This window comes from Orycteropus afer, unplaced genomic scaffold, assembly GCF_000298275.1.
Source record: "Orycteropus afer afer isolate SDZICR_OR568_19922 unplaced genomic scaffold, OryAfe1.0 scaffold00192, whole genome shotgun sequence".
Lineage (NCBI taxonomy): Eukaryota > Metazoa > Chordata > Mammalia > Tubulidentata > Orycteropodidae > Orycteropus > Orycteropus afer.
The window spans coordinates 4,450,905-4,477,636 of NW_006921779.1; the positions used below are offsets into that span (position 1 = coordinate 4,450,905).

General features: G+C 47.2%; 2 protein-coding genes across 2 annotated transcripts in view; both read left to right on the plus strand.

Moving 5' to 3' along the window:
• Window positions 1-1,226, plus strand: part of OSCP1 (organic solute carrier partner 1) — a 37,688-nt gene extending 36,462 nt beyond the window's left edge. The window contains exons 10-11 of the mRNA XM_042781884.1: window positions 623-686; window positions 1,110-1,226. Of these exons, the coding sequence (XP_042637818.1) occupies window positions 623-686; window positions 1,110-1,226 (181 nt within the window). The remainder of the gene's footprint in view (window positions 1-622; window positions 687-1,109) is intronic.
• Window positions 1,227-12,344: 11,118 nt separating this feature from the next.
• Window positions 12,345-12,710, plus strand: LSM10 (LSM10, U7 small nuclear RNA associated). The gene has a single exon (XM_007947633.1). It carries the CDS (start codon window positions 12,345-12,347, stop codon window positions 12,708-12,710), a length of 366 nt encoding a protein of 121 aa, XP_007945824.1.
• Window positions 12,711-26,732: the final 14,022 nt, after the last annotated feature.

Below are 26,732 nucleotides of genomic sequence, written 5' to 3' on the forward strand. Positions count from 1 at the left end.
AAGTATATCTTATCTAAAACTAATAGTGATGGTAATTCACCAAGATTGACAAGTGCTTTCCAGTTTACAAAGCACTTTTGAATTCCTTCTTTCATTTGATCCTCCTCACAACAAATATTTGGGGTCAGGGTTGCCATCTCTTTCCCTACTCAGGTAACTAATTTCTTTTGTGCACTTCTGTGTGGCAGGTACTATTGTAAGTGCTTGTGGTACAAAGATGAAGTGTAAGACCTAGACCCTGTCTTCAGTAAGTTCCCAGCTTAGTGAGAGAATAAACATGTACTTAAGCTATTTCATTTAGAGTCATAAATGCTCTAATTGAGGATCGAGTGTCTGACTTTACACAGGTAGATTAGATGAGCTGTCATTTGAGCTAGGTCTTGGCGTTGCCAAGCAGAGGAAGGGGAAAGCAATCTTGGCAGAGTTTAGTATGTGCAAAGGCACAGAGATGCAGGAGAACTTGGCTTTCTGGATGTAGGGTGAAAAGTTAAAGGGAAATGCAGAAGATGAAGCCGGGAAAAAAAAAAAAAAAAGTGGTCAAATTATCAAGAGCCAGCTTGTCATGCTAGCAGGGAAAAAGCCCTGCCTAACCTGTGACCCTTTTCATTACCATCTCATCTAGACAAGCAGCTTTAACTAGGCCAGAAGAATTATCCTATGAAGTTATCAACATACAAGCTACCCAGGTATGTGCAAGAGATTCCACTGACATCAAGTCGATTCTGATTCATAGTGACCCCCACTGGGTTTCCAAGGCTGTAAATCTTTACGGTAGATAACCTCATCTTCCTCTTGCAGAGCCACTGGTGGCTTTGAACCACTAACCTTCTGGTTAGCAGCCAGAATGTTTTATCCACTATGCCACCAGAGCTCTTTGTGCAAGGGATTACCCAGGGTCAAATCTTAGTCCCCTCCTTGTCTTGTAATAACTTTGAGCCCCACCCCCACTTCTCTTGAATCTGCACTGTGTGTTAACTACAGTCCTTATCCTGACAATCAGTGAGGAACTTAAATGCATTTCAGTGATGGGACACAAAATACCTACTGCACAAAGAGGCAGTCTGCTGATACGTCCTCCTCACTTCCTTTCCCTTTCATTTCTCTAACAGGACCAGCAAAGGAATGAAGAGCTGACTCGGATCATGGGAGAGTTTGAGATCACAGACCAACCACGATGGAGCACCAACAAGGGAGATGATTTGCTCGCCATGATGGATGAGTTATAGGGGTGCTGGCCGGGAATGCCCTCCACTAGCACGGAGCAAACTGCCTGATGACCACCCCTGGGCAAGGCCCCAGGATCCAAAATGATGCTGCTAGTTTTCTACTGAGTGAACCCATTGTTTTATGTTTTAACAAACTGTGCAAGTCTCCCTCAGGAAGCACACACTCTTGAAGGCACACGCATATGTATATTTTCAGCAAAATATATTCTGGCTTTTAAACTGGACCTTTCCCACTTTCTTTCTGATTTCATGGCAACCATCCAAAGCATCCTTGGCTGTGATCTCAAGCCCCAGAATCAGTAAGGGGACACTCCTGTTGCCACTTTGACTATTACAGCTTACCTATGGGGCTGTACATCTCACAGGGCTGGCAAATCATAACAGAGACTTCAGAGCTCTCTGGAATGTGTCCTCCTTCATAGGTGAGTGTGAAATAAATGGGAAAGGCAGTTGTGTCAAACAGCTGGGACTCAGTTTAGACAGTCCTCGACTCCCTGGTGTATAAGGAGTTGTCACCTCAGAGAGGCACATGGAGCAGTCATCTAGACCCATCAGTGGCATGTGGGTTTCTGTAGTTCTCTGCACATCTCTCTTCATATGTAGATGTGGCTTATACCATGTAGAGACGTGCACTAAGAAAATACTTTCCTTTTCAGCATGACATGTACTCCTTACTCCTTCCTCTGCCAAGTAGCATTCTTGCCTTCTGAAGATACCAGCATGATGTGCTATGACACCTGGCTCCTCTCCTCCACCCTCAGTCACCAAGAAGAGCCTTAAGTTGGGTGCATGGAAGGCACACCTGGTATGCCACTTCCCTCTGCATGGACCAGCTTAACTACTTCCCTTTGTGAGGCTGGATGCCAAGTCTATTTGGGATCCACTTAAAATACCTCAGGCCAAGCCTTCCCTCATTGTTTCAGGGGGTGAACAAAAAGCCCTCAACCACTTGTTTCCCCCTAGAATTAAGTAACAGGTGGGTTCCATGCCACCAGAATCCAGAGGCCAAGGTCCATTCAGTCTTACGGAGGGAACATCTAGAATGGCAGAGGGTAGGGGGAAAACTGAGCTGAGCTGACCATCTTCTGAGATGGGACTGACTACAGGGACCACTTTGACCTCTCTCATTCTAGGAAGAGTGGAGGGAAACAGTTCTGGAATGTGACGGCCAGAGAAGTGGCCCTTTGGCCAGCCTAAAGCAAAAGATTTGGATACAGAAAGGGAAATCTCCAAATATAAGTTGCTTCTTAACCCATTAAAGTTATGCTCCTTTACCTGCAAAGAACTCCCTAAAAGGTCTGTTGGGGAGAAGCATATTGTGCTATTAAGCAGCCGCTATGGGTATACAAAGTGCCTTCTACTTTAGTCTGTTGTAAGCAATTTGGCACCAGTTGGCCTACTTGGGTGAGAGAGGAAGGGGAAGGCTCTGTCCTGTTTTGAGTCTGACTCCCCCCATGTTATAACAAACCCGAACCTCACTGTCTGCTCTGAGCATGTCCTAGGGCCTTGGCAGTAGACCATGAACTACCAGGAAGCAATAGCCTCCTCCCTTTACCTATCCCAGAGCAGTGCTGATGATTTCAAACCTGTCATCCTCTCAGTAAATAAACAAGATATAAATCTCTGGTGAGGCAGCTCTGGGATGAGGTAATCTTTGGGTTTCATGTCCCTGAACTTGCACAGATAATTGAGAAGAACAAGTTTATTTCTGTGGTGGTTCAGGGCATCCAGAGAAAATATGGGAGTTGGGAACAGGCAAAGAATAAAGAAGATGAGAATGGCGCTGGTGGTATAGTGGTGAGCATAGCTGCCTTCCAGGAAGATAAGAATGAAACTGGCTTAGTGTGTACTGCATTCTAACATGTCAGTGTTCATTTAAAAACAGGCCAGGGAGGCCCTGGGTAATGTAAATGGTTAAATGCCACACTGCTAACCATAAAGGTTGGCAACTCAAACCCACCTAGAGGTACCTCGGAAGTGAGGCCTGACAATCTGCTTCTAAAAGGCCACAGCCATGAACACCCTATGGAGTACGGTTCTTCTCTACATGCTTAGGGTCACCATGAGTTCTGGAATTAGTGATAACAGTTGTACAACTCTGTGAGTACACTAAAGCCAAGCCAACAGGGTAGAAAGCTGTCCTCATACAATACTCAAGCGCTTCAGAGGAAGGCACACCATGGTCAGTGTCAGAGCCCCAGGCTCTGGTCCCATACCTGCCCCAAACTCACCATATTGTCTTGGGCCAGCTACCCTCTCCAAGCCTCAGTTTCCTCATCTGTTGTGAAGAGAAGTAACTAGCTCACTGGCTCAAAGTCGGCTTGCCTGGATAATTTGTTGAGTTTACATTCTTGTGTCCTGCCCCAGGTGGGGCCTGAGAACAGGAGTTTTCACTTGCGCTGACCCGACCCTGAGATCCCTGTGCTTTTGCCTGTACCTGTTCTCTCACTTCTTCTGCAACTGCAGCCTCTTCTCAAGTAAGTTTCAAGCCATCCCACTCTGTTCTTACCCTAGTGTTAGAACCACTGTGTGTTATGCAAGAGGAAGCTCTAGAAAAGCCTTCTAAACAAAAACATTTTAATGGCTCCCAGAGGAAAGACCTAATAAATTGAGAGTAAAGGGGCAGGGCAAAATGGAAACGAGTTTATGTAGCCCTCAGTTCTAAGAGGAAGGTCATCCCATGTAGTCCTCATATGATTCTAACAAAACTCACTTATTTCCCTTATATTTAGACCCCTATGGGAGCTCTGGTAGCATAGTGGCTAAGACACTTGCCTGCTAACCAGACGGCTGGCGGTTCAAATCCACCAGCCACTCCTCGGAAGGAAGGTTGGGCAATCCTACTTCCGTAGTGATACTGCCTCGGAAACCCAAGAAGGGGTCACTATGAGTCGGGGCCGACTCGACGGCACATAACATAACATGGGAGCTCTGGTGGCATAATGCCTAAAGCACTTGACTGCTAACCAGAAGGTTGGTGGTTCAAATCCACCAGCCACTCCTCAGAAGGAAGATGGGGGCAATCTACTTCCGTAGTGATACTGCCTCGAAAACCCAAGGAAGGGTCGCTTTGGGGCGGAGATGACGGCACATAACAACAACAACAACAAGGGATCCCTGAATCTAAACAGGATTGGGTTCTTTCATCCACTTCCATCTGGTTTGTAGCCATCTGATTAGTCACTCTGGTTTGCATCCCATATAAAGCCAAGCTGTCCCTTTTTGCACCAATTCAAGTCACAGGAAACCATAGAAAAATGCAAATTAAAAAAATATCTATATACATATTTATACTTAGCATAACACCTAGACTTAAAGGCCCAAATTAAAATATGAAAACTAATACAACCTTTACCTACTCCCTACTCCCTTTAGATTATGCCCTGGATAACCTTACAGTGAGGGAGTTAGAGGTGTTTACGAAGGATCAGGATAAGGAAGCCCTTTGCAGTTGAATCTTCCTGGCATAGCTTCTGGCTTTGGTCCACAGTAAATTTTCAGATCATAACTTACCCTTTTCAAATGAGAATGTCAAGATGCATTCCAAAGGCCAATAGGAATTATTTTGCATTACTTGATTATCTTTACACCCCTTCCACACACAGTCTAAATTCTTTTTGTTCTGACCAGCGGTGCCTCTGCTACCCAAAATAATACTACCTTATCTGTGAGTTCTTCAAAACCAATGAAACCCCAATTGTGTTAGGTCTGGTGAGATCACACCATCCACACAGGTCCAGCAGAGTCCAGGACTCCTAGATGCTAAACGTGCACATTGGCCTCATCACTCTGCCTCTTTCTAAAACTTCACATCTTCCTTTGGAAACACTGGGGTCAGCAGGTTTTGAAGGGGAGGCCTTTGGGTCACCCAAGGATAATTGATTCAGGTTCTGGATGTCCTAAAGGCCTTTCAGTTTAGGTTACAGTTGAGAGTAAAGAAGTGAGGCCTAACAATCTGATTATTTTATGTGCTCTCTCATCTCTTCTCTACCTCAAGATACCTTTTATCTGTATCCATCTGCCTCTTAATCACACTCAGCAGCTTTCTGTACCTTGTTTATCCACATGGCTGCTGAGGGACTCCTCCTGTACAAACCACTGCCACCCACACCTTCAGCCCCTGCTACTCCAGGGCTCCCTTCTGTCCTTCTTCGTTGTCCAGCCACCCACATGTTCCTCTCCATTCACTCAGCAGCTTCTCAGCTATGTGGGCAGCACCCCACACTTCTGGAGCTGCCTCACTTGCCTCCTTCCTAGCACCCCTAGCTCTTATCACTACATAGATCCCAATTCTTCAGGTCCCAACTTTGGTAGATCCAATAGTCTTTTGTCATCCCCAATTTCCTTGACTTTTTAGAAGCTCTCGGCTCTGCTGAACACCTTTCTTAAAACTCTCAACCTTCGGCCTAATTGTATTGCTTTCCTGACAATGCCTCTTTCGTCTCCCACAGTGGCTTCTGATTGAGGACTGCCCTATATTATACAGACTTCGATGTAAAAACTTGATCAATGACCCCCCTTATATGAAATATCCAGAATAGGCAAGTGTCTAGAGACCAAAGTTTATGAGTGGTTACCAGAGGCAAGTGGAAGGGAATGGGGAGGTATTGCTGAAGGGGCACTGAGTTTCTGTTAAAGGTGATGAAAAAATTTGGAAAGGGATAGTGGTGATATTTACATAACATGGTTAACATAATGTCTCTGAGTTCTACACATAAAAATGGTTGAAATGGCAAAAGTTTTACTGTATTATATATATTATACCACAATAAAATTAAATTTTAAAAAAATACATGTCAAAATGGGCAGGTCAGTTACCAGAGAGTGTACAAGATACTTGATCCTTATTTCATCCTTGGCTTTTTTTCCCATTCCTTACCCTCACCTCAGTCTCTCCCTCTCCCTCCATTCATTTCTCACTCTCACTCTAGCCCTTACTCTCACCCCATTGCTGACTAATTGTTTTACACGCCCTGTTGTGCTCAGTTTGCATTCTTCTGCACAGTGTACTCCATTACTTTATTTTCAGAGGCCATTTTAGTAACTTCAGAGATTACTTCTGTGCTATTAACTCACAGCTCTTTCAGTCCCTCCGCCATCCCTACTACAAGCTTACTTTCACTGAATACTCCACATCATCTCATACTTAAAACCAAACTCATTTTACTTTACTGAGTACATTTACTTCACTTTCTAAAGTCCTGCAACTTTTAAAATGAAATATAATGCAAAACAAGGTGTTCCCTCAGAAGAGAACTAGAGGTAGTGGGTAGAAGTTACTGAGAACTTCCTAACAACAGCTTGCACAGAAGTGAGTTGCCTGTCACTGGAATTGATCAGGCAGAGATTCGGGGAGCATCTGTGGAGTGTTGTACAGGGACTTTGGTGCTGGTGGTAAGTTGGAGCAGATGACCCAGGGAGTGTACTCTGACTATTGGGAGTCTGTGATCCTCTGACGCTTAGAAAAAGAACCACAAAAGAGCCCATCTGAAGGGAACAGAGAAAGTCAAGGCTCCTGAAATGAATGAGCCCAACTCAAGTGGGCCCTGTACAAGTTAGTAAATAACTCTGGTAAATCAACATGTAATAAGCAAACTAGGAAAAGTGCAAGCAACTTGTAGTAGATAGGGTTCTTTGTTGCAAATACTGAAATCAATTCTTACTACTTAAATAGAAAAGGCATCAGGCAACTCAGAATTGTCAGGAAGGCTGGAGAACCATTAGGAAATGGCCAGGAACCAAGTCAGGAGAGGCATCAAGGAAAGACCACCCCCTGGATTGAGACACTGAATGATGCAGACCCTGGGATGGAGTCCAAACAGTGTTGCTGGTTTGTGTCATTTGCACACAGTGTAAAGTCTGAGAATGACTGAATTTAGGTCACAAGCCCACATGGTAGCTAACAAGGATCAGAGACAATATCTGGCCCTTCAATCTTCTGTAGTGGGAAGCAGAACCCCACCTCCCACCAAAATTCACAGAATGTCTGATTCTCCCAAACAGGAGGATAGGAGGTCAGTTCCCGAGTAGCCAAAAATGAGATATCCTCCACAGGCATCAACCTCCTCTTTTTAGGGTCTTTAACACTCATCCCTCCTGTTCATCTGCCAGCATCTTCACTCAGATCCGTATCACCTTCTCACCTCATTTGTAAAACTAGTGCTCCTTGTTACAACTGTGGCTTACAATGTGAAATATTTGTACCTCCTCAGGCCTTCTCCCTGTCCCAATACTCAGGAGACTAGCAGAGAAGGTGAGATTTATATAAATAACTCTGGTGAATCAATATGTAACAAGCAAACTAGGAAAGGTGCAAGCAACATGTACAGGGATCGGAGGAAAGACATCATTACCAATTGGGATGATCAGTGAAGACTTCAGAAAGGAGCAGAAATTGAACTAGACTTTGAAAGAGGGGTTTGATTTTAACATCAAAGGATAAACAAAGGAGGGTCTGAGGCAGATGGAGCAGAATAGCCAAGGCAGAGACAAGACTGGAGGGCATGTTCGGAGACTGCTGAGTGGCCAAGTCTGACTGGACAGTGGGCCTGAAATTCTATTGTGCGTTGTTAGCGATGCAGATTCCTGGGCTCCGCTTCTGCTTCAGTACGTCTAGGGTGGGGCTTACCAAGCACCCCAGATCACTTTGAGGCAACTGGTTCCCAAACCACACTTTAAGAAATACTGATTGGACAATGAATTACGAAGATAGAAGAATTGATGTGCCTTTGAATTAAGGTGTTGGCAAAGAATATTGAATATATCATAGACTGCCAGAAAAATGAACAAATCTGTCTTGGAAGAAGTGAGACTTCATTTCACACACTTTGGACATGTTATCAGGTAGAGCCAGTCCCTAGAGAAGGACATCATACTTACTTAGTAAAGTAGAAGGTCAGCAAAAAAGAGGATGATCCAACATGGATTGACACGGTGACTGCAACAATGAATGCAAACGTGGCAACAAGTGTGAGGATGGGCAGGACCAGGCAGTGTTTTGTTCTGTTGTACACAGAGTCACTATGAGTCGGAACCAACTTGATGGCACCCAACAACTGTCTCCAGAGTCTGTACTTCTAACCATGAAATCTAAGCTCCTTACCTTGACTTACAAATCCCTAAATGCTCTTGTCCCTGTCTTGCTGTCAGACCTTTTCTCACACTACTCTCCCCAGCCTCACTGGTCTTTCTGTTTTTCCAAATTGTCACATTCATTTCCACCAGGCCTTTTGCATGGCTTTGCAAAACTGCTTGCAGTGCTCTTCTGATTCTAACAAGGTTGACTTCATGTCATCCACTTCAGCTTAAATGTCATCTCAGAAAATCCTGCCCTTCAAAATAGCCACTCTTTCATTATTGCACCACCTTCTTTTAATTCTCTGAAGAAATTTATATTTTTCTTATTTTCTTATTTTCGACTCTCCTCTGTCCCCAGCCCCGCTACCCGTCACCAGTAGATTTAAGTGCTGTGAGATTAGGGAGCTTGTCGGCTTAGTCACTGTTGTATACCCAGTGCCTGAAAAGGTGCCTAGCACATGGTGAAGACTCAATGAACGTTTACTGAATGAATGAATGAATAACAGAGAATACAATGACGTAAGCCAAGGTTCTTAGAGCCGGAGCTACGGCGCCTCGCTAGGCATTCTGGGGATTGTAGTTTCCGACACTTCCCGCGGTGACGTGAACCTTGCGTACGGATGCCCTCTCTATGCTCTCGGAGGATAGAGTGGTCCCATCGGTGTCATGGCTTCTCGGGCCGGCTACTGTCGGCTGGAGGCCGCTTATCGAGGAATCGGCTAGCTTCGGCAGCTACCCGAACAGGGAAAGCGGAAGGAATCCTGCGCGTTTCGGATCGGTAGTGTGTTGGTATTTGCAGTGTGGGAGTCCAGGAACCCGGAAGACGACGGAGGAGAAAGGAAAGCGTTTTCTTCCCATTTACTGCGTTTAGCTCATCTCCCCAAACCCACTTCCACAACACTGTGAGTAAAGGGGCGTCGTCATCCCCATTTTACCGATGGGTTAACAAGCTTAGAGAAGCTAAGTGGCTTGCGCGAGGTCTCTTTTCTAGGAAGTGGCGAAACCTAACCTTGAACCCAGATCCTGGCCTGACTCCAGATCCAGTGATTGATCTTTGGAGCCCCCAGAACTCTTGCTTGCTGACAGACTTGTCAGTTTGAAACCTGTAGGGTAGATGGAGTCAGTAGACTTCCCACGACCCTGCTCCCACTCTCATCCATTAATGATGTAGTCTGGCTCGCCACACTTGGTGCCAGCCTACACGACTTTAGCCTGGATTCCGAGTGAGGTTGTAAGTAAGAAAGTTTCACCACCTTCAACTAAAGGTCTGAGGTAGAGGATAGAAAAGACATAGTCACATTAATACAAAATCTGGGCATGTTGAAAGCAAAGGTGCACTCAATGTAGTGTGATTCTGTTAGGCACATTTAACATACAGTTTAATAGATGTGGAAACAGGTTCAGGGACATTAAATAACTTGTCCTAGGTTTAGACTTAGTGGGGTAGAGTGAAGATTCCAACCCAGCTCTCTCTACCTTAAAAATCCATGTGCATTGTATGCTACCATTTTTTCAATTAATTACCTAAATTCCCGCTTATTTGGCAACTCCATGGTATAGACCAGTAATTCGCAAAAGTATGTGCCCCATCAGGACCATAGTCACAGGGGACATGAAGCTCAATTGGCATAACATACTGCACAAAACATTGTTCCACATCCTATTTTGGTGAGTAGCGACTGGGATCTTAAAAGCTTGCAAGCAACTATCTAGATGCAAGGATGGGTCTCTCCTCATCCAGAGCAAAGAAGAATGAAGAAAACCAAAGATTCATGGAAACAGTCCAAGCAAATAGAACACCATGTGATCCTCAGCCTGTACGACTATGAGACCAGAAGAACTAGATGGTGCCCGACTACCACTGTCTACCGCTGTCAACCATTCGAAGGGGGATCTATGTAGGACATCCTGCATAGTGTGGGAGAACAGTGTGGAACAAAACTCAAAATCATTTAAAAAAAAAAAAAAAACGGGACCATGTTTGCTGGTCTGCTAGAGCCTGGTGGAACCCCTGAGACAATGGCCCCAGCTGCCCTTCAGGTCTGGAATTGAAGCCATTCCTGTGGCTTCCAGCCAAATAAAAGACAGGCATATGAGCTGAGCATTTACATTAGGCAGATACACTCCTTGGAGAGATCAAGCATGGGAGAATAGAAGGACTGTGTATGCACAGGGGGTGGGGGCAGGAGTGCATGGGAGGGAAGGACACAGGGAAGAGGTAACTATCGGGAGGAAGTGGAGCTGTTGCATTGTGAGGAAATGCAGTAAATGTCATGAGAAAGTATATGTGAGCTGCTGTATGGAAAGTGAATTTGCTCTGTAAATTTTCACCCAAATAACAATAAAAATTAAAAATAAATAAATTTGTGGGCCCCTGACCAGCAGCAGCATCACCATGTGGGAACTAGTTAGAAATGCACATTCTTAGGACCTACCTCAGACCTACTGAATCAAACTCCGGGGGTAAGGTCTTGCTACCTGTGCTTCAGTAAGTCTTCCAGGTGATTCTGATGTTCACTAAAGTTGGAGAACTGGTGTTGACTAATAATTTTCAAACTTTAGTGTGCATATGATTCACCTACAATTCATGGTAAAATGCATATTGTTTCAGTATGTTGGGGGTGAGACTGAGAGTCTGCATTTCTTTTACATGCTCAAGAGATGCAGAAACTGTTAGTCTCTGCTGGTCTACAGATAGAGGGGCAAGGTTACAAACTAGAGCAGTGGTTCTCAAATTTATCTGCACATTAGAATTACCTAGGGAACTTGTGTGTGTGTGTGTGTGTGTGTGTGTGATTTGAGTGAAAGTTTACAGAGCAAACTCACTTTCCATACAGCAGTTCACACATACGTTGTCTCATGATATTGACTACAATTTACCCCAATGCAACAGCTTCCCTCTCACTTCCTCCCCATAATTACCTCTTCACTGTGTCCATCCCTCCATGCACTCCTGCCCCCTAAGCTGTCTCCCTGTGCATACACAGCCCTTCTTTCTCCCATGGTGGTTCTCTCCAAGGAGTGTATCTACCTCAGGTAAATGTTCAACTCTTATGCCTGTCTTTTGTTTGGCTGGAAGAAGTGGGTTCAATTCCAGACCTGAAGGGCAGCTAGGGACCATAGTCTCAGTGGTTCCACCAGGCTCTATCAGACCAGCAAACCTGGTCCCCATTTTTTTTTTTCCCAAACTATTTTGAGTTTTGTTCCACATTGTTCTCCCTCTCTATCCAGGATCTCCTCCATAGATCCCCCTCTGAGTGGTTGACAGTGGTAGCCGGGTATCATCTAGTTCTTCTGGTCTCATAGTTGAATAGGCTGAGGATCGCATAGTGTACCATTTGCTTGGACTAACTGTTTCCATGAATCTTTGGTTTCTTCATTCTTCTTTGCTCTGGATGAGGAGAGACACATCCTTGCATCTAGATGGCTGCTTGGAAGCTTTTAAGATCCCAGTCGCTACTCGCCAAAGTAGGAGGTGGAACAGTGTTTCGTGTAGTATGTTATGCCAATTGAGCTTGATGTCCTGGGGAACTTTTTAAAAATAGGATTCCCGGGCCCCACCCCTGACCAAATGAATCAGATCTCTAGGGTGTGGTAGCCAGGTAGAAGCTTGCCAGGTAGATTCTAAAGTTTAGTGCTGGTTCAGAGCCACTGGTGTTGAGTTTGGCGTCAGGCAGCCATTGATTTGAATCCCAATACCTCTACTTAGCAACTGTGTAACCTTGGGCAAGTTACTTAACCTCTCCTAGCCATATTTTCCTCATTTGTAAAATTGGTGTAAATACTCCCTGCCTTACAAGGTGATGTGAGGATTCTATGAGATACATACATGAAGTACCTGGCTCCCATTAGCCTGACTTCATTAACACAAAAGTTGAAGAGGTGGGGCTGGCTTGGAGAGGTCTGCTGCTGGGGGTTTTGTGCTAGAACCTGGTTTGGGTGAGTTGGCAGCTGGATAGCCCACAACCCCCGCCCCCCCAGCTGCTACAGCTCCCATCTGTGTGCTCTTGCCCATAGCAAGCAGCCAGTTGGTGCTGAAGAATGGCGTTGAGCCACTCGGTGAAGGAGCGAACCATCTCTGAGAACAGCCTGATCATCCTGTTGCAGGGCCTCCAGGGCCAGGTAACCACTGTGGACCTGCGGGATGAGAGTGTTGCCCGAGGACGCATAGACAACGTCGATGCATTCATGAATATCCGCTTGGCCAATGTCACCTACACGGACCGTTGGGGACATCAGGTTGAGCTGGATGACCTCTTTGTGACAGGCCGTAACGTCCGCTATGTCCACATCCCAGATGACGTGAACATCACCGCTACCATCGAGCAACAGCTGCAGATCATCCATCGGGTGCGCAACTTCGGTGGCCAGGGCCGCCAGGAGTTCTCCTCCAAAACCCACAAATGAGGTTTTCCTCTCAGCACCTCTGAGCCCCTACTCAGGTTCCTTCAGGTTTCTGCCATTCCTCCCTGCCCTGAGCCTGAGAAGGGAGCAGAGCCAGCCCAGAGATTGCTGTCAGATAGACACCTCCTGTCCTGTCATAGCTGCCTTTCACAGAGCTCTACCTCCCAAATACCCTGGGACCCAGAATCTTATCTCTTTGTGGCCTTGGGATAGATGACAGTCCCCTCTTTTGATCATTTGAGTCCCTGATTTACTGATCAAAATCTGCCAAATAGTTTTAATTTCAACCCTCTGCTGATGAGGATTATTAAATGAACTTGACCTGAGCCACCCATAACTGTCCCCTTTACTCTTGCAGTTGTGTTCATGTTCTCGGAAGACTAAACTTGGCTACAAAGTCCATGACTCGTGCTTTCCCTATGTGTGGGGCTCCCTGCCTTTCCTATGTATTGGCATACCTTGTTTTATTGTGTTTCGAAGATACTGCGTTTGTAACAGCTTGAAGGTTTATGGCAACCCTTCGGCGAGCAAGTCTATTGGCGCCTTTTTTCCAACAGCATGTATGTGCTCACTTTGTGTCTCTCTGTCACATTATGGTAATTCTGACAATATTTCAAACATTTTTCATAATGTTATTGCATATTTAATAGATTAAGTATTTAAGTTTTATATGCACTGGGAAGCCAAAATATTCATGTCAATCAGTTTATTGCAATATTTATTTGGATATTTTTTGTGATAGTCTAGTATGCCTGTAGTAAGACACTGGTTCTCAAACTCAGATGGGTGTGGGAATCACCTGAGGAGCTTTAAAAGAAACAGGCTTGGGTCCAGGACTCCTGACTGGTTCATTCTGGTTCAATCCCCTGCTGAGAATTTGCATTTCTACGGGAGCTCTGGTGGCATAGTACCTAAGGCATTTGACTGCTAACTGGAAGGCTGGCAGTTCAAACCCTCCAGTCATTCCTCAGGAGGAAGACTGCACAATCTACTTTGTAGAAATAACAAAAACCAAACACACTGCCATCGAGTCGGATCTGACTCATAGCGACCCCCTCCTTGGGTTTCCAAGGTGGTATCATTACCTTGGACGATTTTAAAGCTCCCCAGGTGATTCTAATGTGCAGCAAACTGAGAACTGTCCTAGGGGAGTACTTCAGTCAGTTCAGGTTTTTCTCTTCAAATCCCCTGTGGAAGGTGTGCGTTTCATTTCTGTTTCCTGAGGTGGAGAGGTTGGAGTATCCTGACCCCTCACCTCAGACAGGGAGCTCAACCAATACAAGAAATCAGTCTCAGATTCTGAGAGTGTCTGGGTCCTCAAGCAAGAGGGAGCTGTGGGGATAAGAACCCAAGTCTTTACTATAGCTGTCTTGTCATTTCTGTGGAACACAGTTAGTACTCTGATACACGTGGGTCAACTCCATGGCAACTAGTTGATCTGGTTAGTGAGGCCCTTTTGCCCAAATGCAGCACACAGCTGTTTCTTCTGAGGGTCTTGTTACCTCTCTGGTGTCCCACACAGGAAAAGGAGCACAGCTCCTTCTTTCAGATCCCCTAGACCTAGCTGAACCTCAGCTAGGAGCCTGAGGAGAAGCTCCTCTGCTGTCAGGAACGCCTCCAAGTCTCAGTCGCCCAGATCCAGTGATACAGAGTTTTCTAAATTCGTATCTCTGCACAGGAATTCTTTCCATTCATTCCTGAAGGCTAGGCTTCTGGAATTCAGAAGCTAAAAATTGACTCTATTCTGTGGGTCATCTTTCCTGAAATCACAAAAGCAGAATAGCTGAACTATCTGCATAAAGAAAGGGCAGCAGGACACCAAAGAAAAGATGAAAGACATATTTCAACATGTTACATCCTCCCCAGAGGACAGATTTTATGTCACTCATTGCCATGCCTTTGTTCAAGCCTGTACATATTACCCCTGTCTGTGGCTTCAGCCAACATGGGGGGGTCCCAGCTGATGACAACCCCTAGGGATTCTGAGTGTTCAGGTGGCATGTTGAAATGTCTTGCATATTTTCTTTGCTGTCCCTCCACCCTGTGCCTAGAGAGAGAATACTGAGGTGTCCCTCATTTGGGAGCAGGGGACTACCAGGGCTCTGGGGACATCCTGGTGGGCCTGCAGCTTGAAGTTTAGATCTCCCCAGGGCTTGCAAGGGACCCAGCACCTCCAACTCTCAGCCTGGAAGAGAGGGATGGGACTTGAGAGAACATCCAGTGAAGTGATTTCCAGTCTAGTGTCTTCAGCTGTAGGGCAGCAGGGGTCCCTTGAGTTCTTGCCAATATTCCAGAAAGACCCAGAGAAACAGCACCCAGAATGTGAACAAGCTGGCTTACCAGGGCACTTTGGGCTGGAATTACAACACAGTGTGTTATAGTCACACTGTCTTGCTCCTGCTAAGTAAAAGCTCAGCTCTAATGACTTTAAGACTCAAACCAAAACCAGACTCACTGCCATTGATTCTGACTCATAGCCACCCCCATTGGGTTTCCAAGGCTATAAATCTTTATGGAAGCAGACTGCCTCATCTTTCTTCTACACAGTAGCTGGTAGGTTTAAACCACTAATCTCTTGGTTAGCAAACAAATGGCTTAACCACTACAACACCAGAGCTTCTTATAGCTGTCATACTGTTGTTGTTGTTACGTGCTGTCGAATCAGACCCGACTCATAGTGACACCTCCTTGGGTTTCTGAGGCAGTATCACTACGGAAGTAGATTGCCCAACCTTCCTCCCGGGAAATGGCTGGTGGGTTTGAACCGTGGCTGGTGGGTTTGAACTGCCAGCCTTCTGGTTAGCAGTTAGGTGCCTTAGGCACTATGCTACCAGAGCTCCTGCTGTAATACTAGGCTGTCATAAACAAAAAGGAAGAAATGACTTGACGTAGGTTGTATAGGAAACAAAATCTTAGCAAATATGAGATTTGCGTGGAGGGAAAATATTTTAAGAGATGAGAAGGTCATAGGTCCACAAAGATGGCTGCTGAGTTCTCCAGTAAGTACAGCTTGCTAGGGCTTTTGAACTCGAGAACGGAAGCCCCTGGAGATTGAAGATCTTTCCTGTAATAGGCAGATCTGCCTCTATACCTCATCAAGCAACCATCTCGTGCTGTTGTGACAGGCGTCACTTTGTTATGGCAGCACTGTCTTCCAGTATGCCCAGAGTTGGAGAGCAAGCAGAAAAGTGTGTCACAGTGTGTGTGTGTGTGTCTGAGCAGTCTTGCCATGTTGGTGTCCTGATGACAGCTTTTCGCTTCCTCCTGCTGGTGCCTTCAGTTTCTATGCATTACCTTTTCTCCTCCCCTCTTTCTCTTCCTCCTCTCCTTTGTTAAAATCCTGTATTTTGAATCAGCTGAGAGTCTCCTGGGGGTGGGGGTGGTGGTGTCAGCCCCAAGTGACTCATCTAGCTGATAATTAGAGCTCTGGAAAACCCAAAACTCATTCCTGTCAGGGCTTCCGGAATCCCTAGGCTTTTCCCTTTGTCAGAGAGAGGAGCTTGGTGGGTAGGGGCCAGCGTCTTTATGCTTGTCTTCTGGTCATTCACCTCATTTAAGCTCTGACCGAGATGAGTGTGAACACTCACTAGGTACAGTGAGAAGCTGTTTCCATAACTCACTAAATCCTCACAGTGATTCCACGATGTCTTTGTCCCTTATTTGACAGACTGGGAAGATTAAGGAACTTTCACATAATCACCCAGCTTTTTGGTTATGCATCAAGGATTCACATCCAAACTTTTTGGAATCTACCAGACTTAGTTCATACCCTAGCCCTGTCATCATTAGTTGTGTGTCTTTGGACAGGTTACTTTCCCTCTCTGAATTCTAGCTTCCTTATCTATAAACAGACTTCTAATTCCCATGTGGAGATGCCAATGTCTCTCAAATGGTTCACAGGAGCTGTTCTGGTTACTATTGTTATCCAACCTGATCATCTTAGTGGGCACCAGGCAGTCAGAGAGACAAAGGGACACAGGCAGAGGCCACCAGCCCTCACTCACACCAACTCTCATGTCTTGGCACTGCCTGTGTGGTGATGACAAATGCACATAAATGTAAGTCCCTGGCCACACGCTCAAAGAAAAGCCAGCAGTGCACACCGGCTCAGACACGTGTGCCCACACATGGACCCAGAATGATCCAGGGGACAGCTAGAAAGCACCCAGGGGTTAGTCATATGCAGCAGGTATGCTGGCTCACACCTGAGACAAAGGACTGGGACTATGGCTGAGAGTCCTGCTGCCACTAAGCCCTTCTAACTGCTTCTGCATGCCAGGGGAGGGAAGCCAGGCTCTCAGAGGGCCCCAGTGAGTCACCAGCCTGATGCAATCCCTTTAAAGGGCTCATCTGCTGGTGCAAGAAGCTGATTCACGGAGGGCGTGGTTGCTGGAGGAGGAGAAAGGGACCGAAACTGCAGCAGGAGGGACTGAGGTTCTATGACTGGAAAAGCTAATAGGAACTTTTCACTGTAAACCTCCCTAGTCAAGACTCCAGGAATCTCCAGAGTGAAGATAACCATCCTACGGGCTTCTACAAAGGAGAGGGGCCTAGGAGGGAATGAATTTGAGGGTTGCAACTGGAATTCCTGTCATTTATTGAGCCTAACTGCAGGGCTCTACCCAGAGAGCTCCAGAAACCGGAAAATGGGGATCAAGGAAGAGCCACTTTTCAAATAAATACACTGCATTTGGCCATCTTCCAACTGCTCAAGACTTCTCCGACCCGGGCAGGGCGAGTGTAGGGCACCAGAGGTTCGGTGGCGTTAGGGCGGAGTCGGTGCCTCCGTCCCCGCCTCACCGCAGACATAGATGAGCGGTAAGTACCGCCCCTTTAGAGTCTCAGCCTCCAATCGTTCGCAGGTTTCCATCCAGAACCCACCCCGAACCAATCATCAATCTGATTCTGGCCTAATGCCCGAAGGCTTCCGCCCGTCGTCAAGATGGCACCCAATCCGAAGGCCGTGGTGTTGTAGACACAGGCAAGGGGACGGAGGCGGGGTGAAGGGCGGGGCTGCGGCTTGGGCCAGAAAGGAGGGTGGTAGTGCGTCACTTCCGTTGTCAGGTGGGGGCGCCGCAGCCATGGAGGGATGCGGCGGCGGCGGCTCGGGTGGCTACGCTGGGAGACGGCGGTGAGCGGCTCCCACGCCCCCGGCCCGGCCCCGGGCCCCCGGCACGGAGCGCGGAGCAGCCCCGGCTCAGGGCTAAGGACTATGGGCGAGAAGCGCTGAGCACCGGGGGAAGGTGAGGACGGGGGTCGCGGGGCGGGTGGCCGGGCGGGGGTTGGCTGGGCGGGCCTCAACAGCCGTGGCAGTGGGGCTAAGCTGACAGCCCGGGGCCATCCAGGTGCGACAGAAATGGGGACAGCGCGTGCCCACCCCTCTGGTAGGGATCTGCCCTTCGAGGGCGGCGGGCACGGGTGCTGCTGCGCGCCAGGCTCCGGTCTCCTGCGGGGAGCCTTAGTCCTTGCCGCAGCCCTCGGAGGTGGGCACAGCCCGCCCTGCCCAGAATCACTCAGCCAGTAATCGAAGAACTGGCGTGCGAGCCCAGTCAGGTTTTTCTCACGAGACACCTCTTGTCTCTCATGCTTCTCTCCTTATCCCGAGATTGAGTTGAAACTTACAAGGAATCCTCAGGGAGGACTAGGGCTGCTTCTGGGAGCACGAGCACCATCGTTGCTGGGGAATTTTCGCATCCCGGGCAGTGTTCAGGTACGGGTCGGAGCTACCTACCTGCGAATGCTACATTTGGCCGGCTTTTTCCGGCCGCTTGCTGTGGTCGGTGTTTCACCTGCTGTGCGTGGGTCAGGCCCGCCCATTCCCACGCCACCTGGCCCCACCTTCCAGCCCGTAGATGAGGCATTCCAATTCCCGATGTTGAGTTCTCTGGCCACCCCCACTCCCAAGTTTGGTGCCCTTTTGTTGGCGGAAGGAAGAGATGACAGCCGTTTTCTGTGGTAGCCTAGACTTTGCTCTGTTTTAAGTCACGGGAGAAAACGAGTTGGCTTTGCTTTGTTTTGAGAACCATGGGGAAGAGGGTAGTCACCGTAGGCTGGGCGCTTTTCCCTGTTGGGTGAGTAGTTTTGCATGAGATAAAGAAGAGCAGAATATGTAGTGGACTCTGAGTCATGGTGAATGTAATTGTAGTTCCTAAGGAATCCTTATTTGTAAACAGTACTTGTGAGTTCCTCCAGAGCTCCTTAAGGTCCCTGCTGTGCCAGTTGTTTGTGGTCTGGACAGTCTGAAAAGAAGCCCTCATTCATTCATTTATCCATTCATTTCCCACAAGACAGGATCTTTGCCTGGAGAGGCAAGTACTGTATAGTATAGTGGTCTGGCTTTGAGGCCAGACTTCCTGAGTTCAAATTTTGGTTCAGCAGTTTTCTAGCTGTGTACCTTGAGCACATTGCTTAACCTCTCTGTGCTTCAGTTTCCTCATGTATAAAATGGAGTGACAACATAAAGCTGTTACAAAGATGTAAAAAGTTAGCACATAAAACAAACAGGACAGTGTCTGCCACATAATAAGAATTAAGTAAATGCTAGCTATAATTCTTATCTCAAGGAGGCTGATCATCTCTAGTTAAGGGAGACTGACTTATAAGCATATAATTGAAATGTGACACAAAAAAGTTAGTAGCAGGAACAGAGGGCTGTGGGAGCCCAGTGAAGGAAGCTGCTAGGACAACTTGGGAGAGGGTAAGAGTACTGGGAAAGCTTGGCAGAAGCAGTAATGCTGGAGCTGAGTGTGTAAGGCTAGGAAAGTATGGCCAGGTGAGAATGAAGGAGCAAAGTATTCTGCTTGGAGAGAGAGAGACAAGTCAACTTACAGTTTATTCCAGAAACTTCAGATTGTTCAGTGTGGTAGATGGAAATAGACATGGTAGAAGGTGAGGCTGGATAGGTTGACACGGGGAATGCCACAGTAACAATTTGGGACTTTATGCCAAGAGCATAAATCTTCAGTGAAGATTTTAAGCAGAGGAGTGACATGTTTGGGTCTGTTTTAGAAAAATCTCCCGGGAGTCCCAGCAGAGGAGAAAAGGAAGGGGAAAGGAGAGATCAAAGACCAGAAGACCTCTTCAGAGGCTACCGCAGGCTTCAGAGAGGAGAGTTGGTGTCAGAGTGGTGGATCTTTGTTGAGGAATCACGATGCCTTAGTCCCTGCATTAGTCTAGGCTTCTGTGCCTGATGCACATGGCCCTCTCTTCCTGGGATTGCAGGTGGCTTGAGCAGCTAGGGAAGTGAGGCTGCCCTCTCAGGGACCTGGTGGTGGTCAGAAGGCCAGTTGTGGGAGAAGGAAGCTGCATTTGCCCACTATGTCTTTAATTTGGCCTTTTGGGAAAGCGGTAGGTCTTAGTAGTTAGGAGCTTTGTTGGCTCTGGAATCAGACAGATGTGGGTTCTAATCCCAGCCCTGCCAGTTGCTAGGGGTTACTTATTCTCTCCATGCCTGGTTTTCCCATCTGTAAAATGGGCATAATAAGAGTACTTCTAATAGGGCAGTTGTGAGGATTAAGTAAGATGTCGCAGGTTGAGCACTTAGCACATACCAGTAATAACTATCTGGTAAATGTTAGCAGTTATTACAGGCTGCAGGAGGGAACTTCCAGGAATTAGTTGAAGCAATTAGTGGCACTTGGAACTGTGTCCCACTCAGCTGTCAGAAGAGTGCTCATGAGATCACAAAATTTTAGTGTAGTCTTTCTGAAAAGGAAATCTATGGGGAGTTTACACAGTCTGTATGGGAGCCATGCAGGTGATTTAGCTTGGCTTTTTAAAAGAACCATTTTTTAAAAGAGAAGTAGGACTGCTGAGAAATATAGTAGCTTAAAAAAACATATTTAGAGTGTCTTCTGTGTATGTCTCTACTAAAAACCCTTGTGAATTGGTATCATCAGAAGCGATCATAGCCATTGATACGTGTAGTGGCTCAGAATTCAGAACCACAACTATATAACACATGAACTCCTGTGTGTGGCTGAGGATGTGCTGGGACTAGGGGCAGAAGAACTGTGAGTCCAGGCCCTGTCCTGGAGGAGCTTGTGGTCTACATGGGTGGGGACAGACTCCTAACTTAATAATGCTGGCATGGAGCTTAGCTGGTCATTTACAGATGTCTGTGTGAGAACCTAGAGGAAGAAGTGATTCACCTTGGGGAGAGGAAGAGAACTTCCAGGAGCCCTTAAAGCTTGAACTAGATTTTGAGGGGTGAATGGAGCTTCTGGGGGTTCATGAAGCATGCCAGGCAGAGGCGTGGATGCATGCTGGTACACATGGTGCACTGGGAATCTGGAAGGGACTCTAGCACAGGGTCTGCAGGGGCTTGGCTGTAGGATGTGCAGAGAGGTAGGCAGGCACCAGTGCAAAGCTAAACTTTTGATTCTGGTGGTGATGGGATGCTTTGTTATAAGTGGCAGAAACACCTGTATGTTTCAGAGAGCTCTGGCAGTGGGGGTGAGGGGGTAGGAGGAGGATGAAGTCCCTGCAGGGGGCTATTGCACTCATCAAAGCAAGAACTGGTGGATGTCTGGGTTACGGCAGAGTCAGTGGAATGGACTAGCAGGGCAGAGATTAGATTTGTTTGTGGGAGAAGATCACTTGGACTCTGGGAGTGTTTGGAAGTGACAATTGAGGGAGAAAAAGTCGTGGTAGGTGACCCTGAGGTTCCTGGTTCGGGTGATAGTGAATGATAGTGCAGAGATAGGGATGACTTGGGAGAAGATAACAGCCAGTGAGATCTGCCAACTCTATTTAGAAAGCTCTGAGCGTGCTGTCTTGGGAAAGGATCAATTGCAAAGCCTTGTGGAACCTTGTCCCACTTGAGCCAGGCTTCCCCTCTACCTTTGCCTGACTCATCCTCAGAAGGCAGCCTCCCTTCCTTCACCTTTCCTCTGTCCATACTTAGAGAGAGAGGTGAACATCTTCGATTTTTCAGAAACTCAAGCTGCTGAGTCTGCAAAATTCCTAGAATTTCTTCAGCCTGGTTGTAAAAAGCAGCCTTTCAATCTGAGGATTGGCACTCTGATTCTGCAAAGGACAGCAGACTGATGGAGTCCTGAACAGCAGCGTACTATTCTCTCCAGTGAAAAGGCTCTCCCAGCGCTCCCTGGAGATCTTGTCTAGAGAGAGATGTAGACATTGGATTTACTCCTGGGTGCTGGCTCAGAACCATCAGGGAGATGAGAGGGAGCTGCCAACATGCCCTTATCCTGTCCCCTTCCTGTGTTATGGAGCCATGCCTGATTGGGCTGTGGAGAGGGGTGTGCATGCTGGTGGGCGGAGCTTCAAACAGGCCCTTTGGAATTTGGGAGATTTTCACCAGATTTGGCTGTGGGAATATGGTATGAAAAAGGTAGAAAAGTGGATTTGAAACAGGAGCATTTCTTCCTCCTCCGCCTGCTCAGGTGAGAGTGTTGCTTTGGAAATGGCCCAGGGCCCACAGCAACCCTGGACATCCTCCCAAGTGGGAAAAGGAGTGTATTGCTTACCTTGATTTACTTATCTTAGAGATGGTTCCATATTGGCATATGCACATCTAGGTCATTCTGGAGCTACCTTGGGTACCATTGTGTGTGTAATTTATTCAAGTTCTCTCTACTGATGAGCACTTAGGTTATTTTCTGTCTTTTGCTCTCCAAACAAAACAGAAGTGACTGTCTTCATATATAGATTTTACCCACCGTAGGGTAGCTATAGGATAAATTCTTGGAAAAGAGGTCTCTGCTTCAAAAAATACCTTTTACTTATTTTTTAAAGAATATATAGCCCCCCTTTTAACAGCTACAGGAGCCTTGTTTCTCCCCTCGCAAACAGATCTTCTCTCTTGGGTTGAGGTCCCCCTTCCTGAGGGTGCATGGAGGTCACCTCTCCCTGAAGTGGCCACAGCACAGTGATGTTCATTCTCTTCTGGCTAGTGGCAGTCCTGGCTGTGAGTTCCCACTCCCCAGAGCTTAGCAGTATGTAGGCCTGGTTGTTTCAGAGAAGTTCTAGTTGTTGGGAAGTGCCAGAGGTAGGAAACGGCAAAACTGGGAAGGGCTCTTATCATTAAAGAGGCAGCTGTCTTTTCTAAATATGTTTACAGACTGCCATCTATTTGGCCACAGAGACTGACCGAGGGTCATTAGTGTTCAGGGACTCTGCATCCCCAGGGTGTAGAAGGAAGAGAAAGTGGCCTGGACATGGTAATGGGAATTGGGAAGAACAGGACTGCTGTGCCTGTCATTTGTCTTGTGCTTGGGGCAGAGCTGGTTTGAACTGTGATAAAGGGATAGCAGGTGCTTCTAAGGAGAGGCTCAGTTGAGCCCCTTGGGAGACTTTGGGACTGACAAGCCCAAAATTCTGTGGAGGTTATAGAACCCCATTGCTGGCATCTGCCAACTCTGGAGAGCAAGAATCCTGCTACATTTTGCAGTAGGCGTGGAGCTCCTGGCATTAGCATGTTTGAGTGAGTTATAGATTGTTTTGTTTTTTTTTCTGACTCCCCTTACAAGGTAGTCCTTCTGAAATAACAGGAAGAAAACTAGCCAAAAAAGACAAAGATCTAGCCCCTGTATCTTCCAAGCCTTTTGTTGAATACTCTGCAATATGTTATTAAATCTTTACTACAACCTAAAAAAGTAGGGGTTATCCCTATCTTGTTGTTACATGATGTTAAGTTGGCTCCAATTTATGGTGTGCCCATGTACAAGTGAACATAACGTCGCCCAGTCCTGCTCCATCTTCTAGGTCATCGGCATGCATACTCAAGCCCTCTGTTGCAGCCACTGTGTATTTTGAGTGCCTTCCAACCTAGGGCTTATCTTCCAGCACTAGATCGGACAGTATTGTGTTGTGACCCATAGGGTTTTCTTTGGCTAATTTGCAGTAATAGATCACCAGGCCTTTTCTTCCTAGTCTTTCTTGGTCTGGAAGGTCTGCTGTCTACCATGGATGACCCTGCCAGTATTTAGAAAACTAGTGACATAGCTTCCAGCATCATAACAATATGTAAGCCACCACAGTAAGACAAACTGATGGCTGGTGGATCCCTGCCTTACAGAGGAGAAAACCAAGGTTTAGGGAGTTAAGTAACCTATCCACTGCCACAGAACCATTCAGGGCACAGTTGAGATTTCTGGCCCACATTTGTGTGACTCTAGAGCCCATGCCATCCCATTCCTCCATACTGCCCAGGTTCTGGCCCAGGGAATCCAACTCACAGACTCTTGGATTCATAGAGCCATAGAGCAGGATGAGAGCTTGACAAAGGTCCCAGAAGGATAGAGCCTGCCACTGCTTGGGGACAAATCCCTCTCCCTGATGCAGTGCAAGAGGAGACTTCAACTATGTCACCCAACAGTTAATGGCCTAGGCTCAGTTCAGACCTGGCTTCAGAACTAGGTTCTGCCACTTGCCAGCTGAATGACTGTGGCCAGGTCATTCCCTGTTTCCAACTCTAGTTTCCTGCCTTGTCAGGTAGTAATGAGGATTTTATGTGAGGTGTTATTGCCTGTATTATGTTTAGCCAAGTGTCTGGCATGCAGTCAGGACCCAGAGACCGGGTCTGGTGAGACCCAGGTGAGTTCTTTGCTGGAGGGTCTGTGTGTGTCCTGAAAGAGGCATCACGAGCCAGCTTCCAGGTCTACAATTTGACTGGTTTGGTGGGCCTCTCAGCCCTTACAGATGCCAGTTGAGGAGCAGGAAGTTCCTTACAGGTGTGATTGCAAGTTATGGGAGCACTGAAGCTTACCAGGAATGTTGATTGTGTCCTTTCTGTCCCCCACTCTCCTGGTGAACCCTTGCTCCTGCACAGAGCCTTGTACATCCGGGCACTTAGGCTCACCTCTGTGTTCCCTTGTATGTGCTCTTAGTTGTGCCATTTCTGAGACCCAGCCTTCCCTGATCCTGTTACTGCTCTGAACAAGTCTTACGGGTTCAGAAAAATTTTAGATTTTTTAAAAATTATTTGTGGTGGTTATGTTTTTGTGTCAACTTGGCTGGGCCTGGTTGAGTGGCTGGGTAGCTGGCGGTAGTTAGTCCCCTTGATGAGACTGGCAATCAACTCCATGGCAGGTTCTACCATAAGCAGTTGAGTAGCTGCTTTGGGTATGTGGTTTGCTTCCCGTATATAAGAAGCAGCTTTGGGAATGGTCTCTAGCTTATGGCACCTTGGACCCTGCACGTAGCTGTGTCATTGTTCAGCAGCCTGCCATGCTCTGCTGATCTTGGGACTTACAGTGGACTTAAGTTAATGGCCTGCCATGTGGTTTGGTAACATTGGGACTGTGCCTTTTTACTAGTCAACCTTGGGCTTGGCAGCCACAGCAGCCAGCAGCTGTCTGAGTGAAGAAACACCTCTAGCTTCAGTGAGCCGGGAGCAGGAGGCAGAGCTGAAGCCCGAGGCTGGGGGCTTTCATCCAGCCCCTAGAGCCTGGCACTTTGAACTTGGACTTAAAGCCTCCAAACTGTAAGAGAATAAACTCCTGTTTGCTAAGACCATCCCGTTTATGGTGTATTCTTGTCAGAGCAGCACTAGGTAACCAGAACAGGGGCCAAAGGCATGTGCGTTTTCTTTTGCTTTATGTATGTGGTTTCACATGTGTTTTCTGCATACCCGCTGGATCTGTGCAGGACCTGGGGTTTCCAAGGTGAGGCAGGCCCAGGCCCTGCCCTCAGCAGTTCACCGTCTAGAGAAGACACACATAATAAGCAGGCACATAATGAAAATGCTGTAGCCAGTGCAGGAACAGAGTGGCGGTGGGTGGTGGCTCGTGGTCCTTACTATTGACTCATTGGCCTCTCAGTGGCTTTGAGCAAGTGAGGCCCTCTTGGGAACCTACCCGGCCAGTCAAGGGACACTCTGACGACAGAGCTTGCCATCTGCCTCTGGAATCCCACCAGACAGTATCTTGCCTCTCCAAGTGATAAGAACCAGCAGTATTTGGTAAAACTTAAGGAAATGAATTATCTTGTTCATTGTCAAAATTGTGAAATTTAATTTAATTTTTGACAGGGGCATTTAAGGAAAGACAGTTTGCTGTCCTTAGTCCAAATAGCTATTCTCACAGGATGATGGTAGTGATGTTGACAACAGTATAAGGAGAGAGAATTGCATGCACCTGGGCCTGGTTTGGGCTTTCCCATCTGTCACTCTGGCAATCTGGGATGAAAGGAAGAAACTTAGCATTTGTCTAGTGCCTCCCACACGTTGCTGCCTGACAGTCCTCAGGGGACCCTGTGCAGGAGCAACTTGGTCTCTCTCCTCTAGGGAGGGGACTTTGGAGCAGAAAAACACATGTCCAGGTCACACAACAGACAGAAAGGTGCCTCTCTGACTCAACTATCCATTCTTGAGTTGCTTTCTGCCTGCTCTTTGCCTGTGTCTGGCAGTCCTGGGTGGTAAGAACTTGAACTCCACAGAAACTCCAAGGCAGGCCATGTTTCCAGCCTGAGTCACTGTGCAAAGCAGTAACTGATGGTTTGAGCTGAAGGACCCCTTACCTTGTGCTTCTGCCAGGACCCTCCTAGTTGTGTTCTCTCTCCTGACCCAAGTGAACCAGGGCAGGCTGATATGACAGGGAGGGCTGTTAGTTACTCATTCTGCCATCTGCACATGGCAGAAGGCCCCTTGCAGAGTGAAGGGGCCACCACGAATGTATCCCAAACCAGTGTGCTTGACACCTTCCCTGGATGGGGGTTTCCAGGCCAGCATGCCTGAGAAAGAGCTATGAAGTCTATCTGTTCCTCCTCCAACCCCCACACACAGTGACGGAGTATTTGTTGTCACATCCACTGCTTCCGGAAGCCCTTGGGAGGGGTGAGCTGGTGCCAGGGCTGGAGACACTGCCCTAAATTCTGGTCTGGTGGCTGTCAGTGTAACTGCCAGTGAGGTCTTTGGCCCCAGGAGCACCTAGCCTGGTTCAACACTGCAGGGACTAATTTCTTATTCTCTTCATCCATTGCCCAAGGGGCCTGTGGGGAGAGCTTCCCTCTACTTTTGTGTGCACAGGCCCTTTGCTTCCTTTCAGAATCCCTCTGGGAGAGATT

Bases quoted from the DNA above. Each gene is read 5' to 3' on its own strand.
- LSM10 (XM_007947633.1), top strand. From the start codon at position 12,345: ATGGCGTTGAGCCACTCGGTGAAGGAGCGAACCATCTCTGAGAACAGC.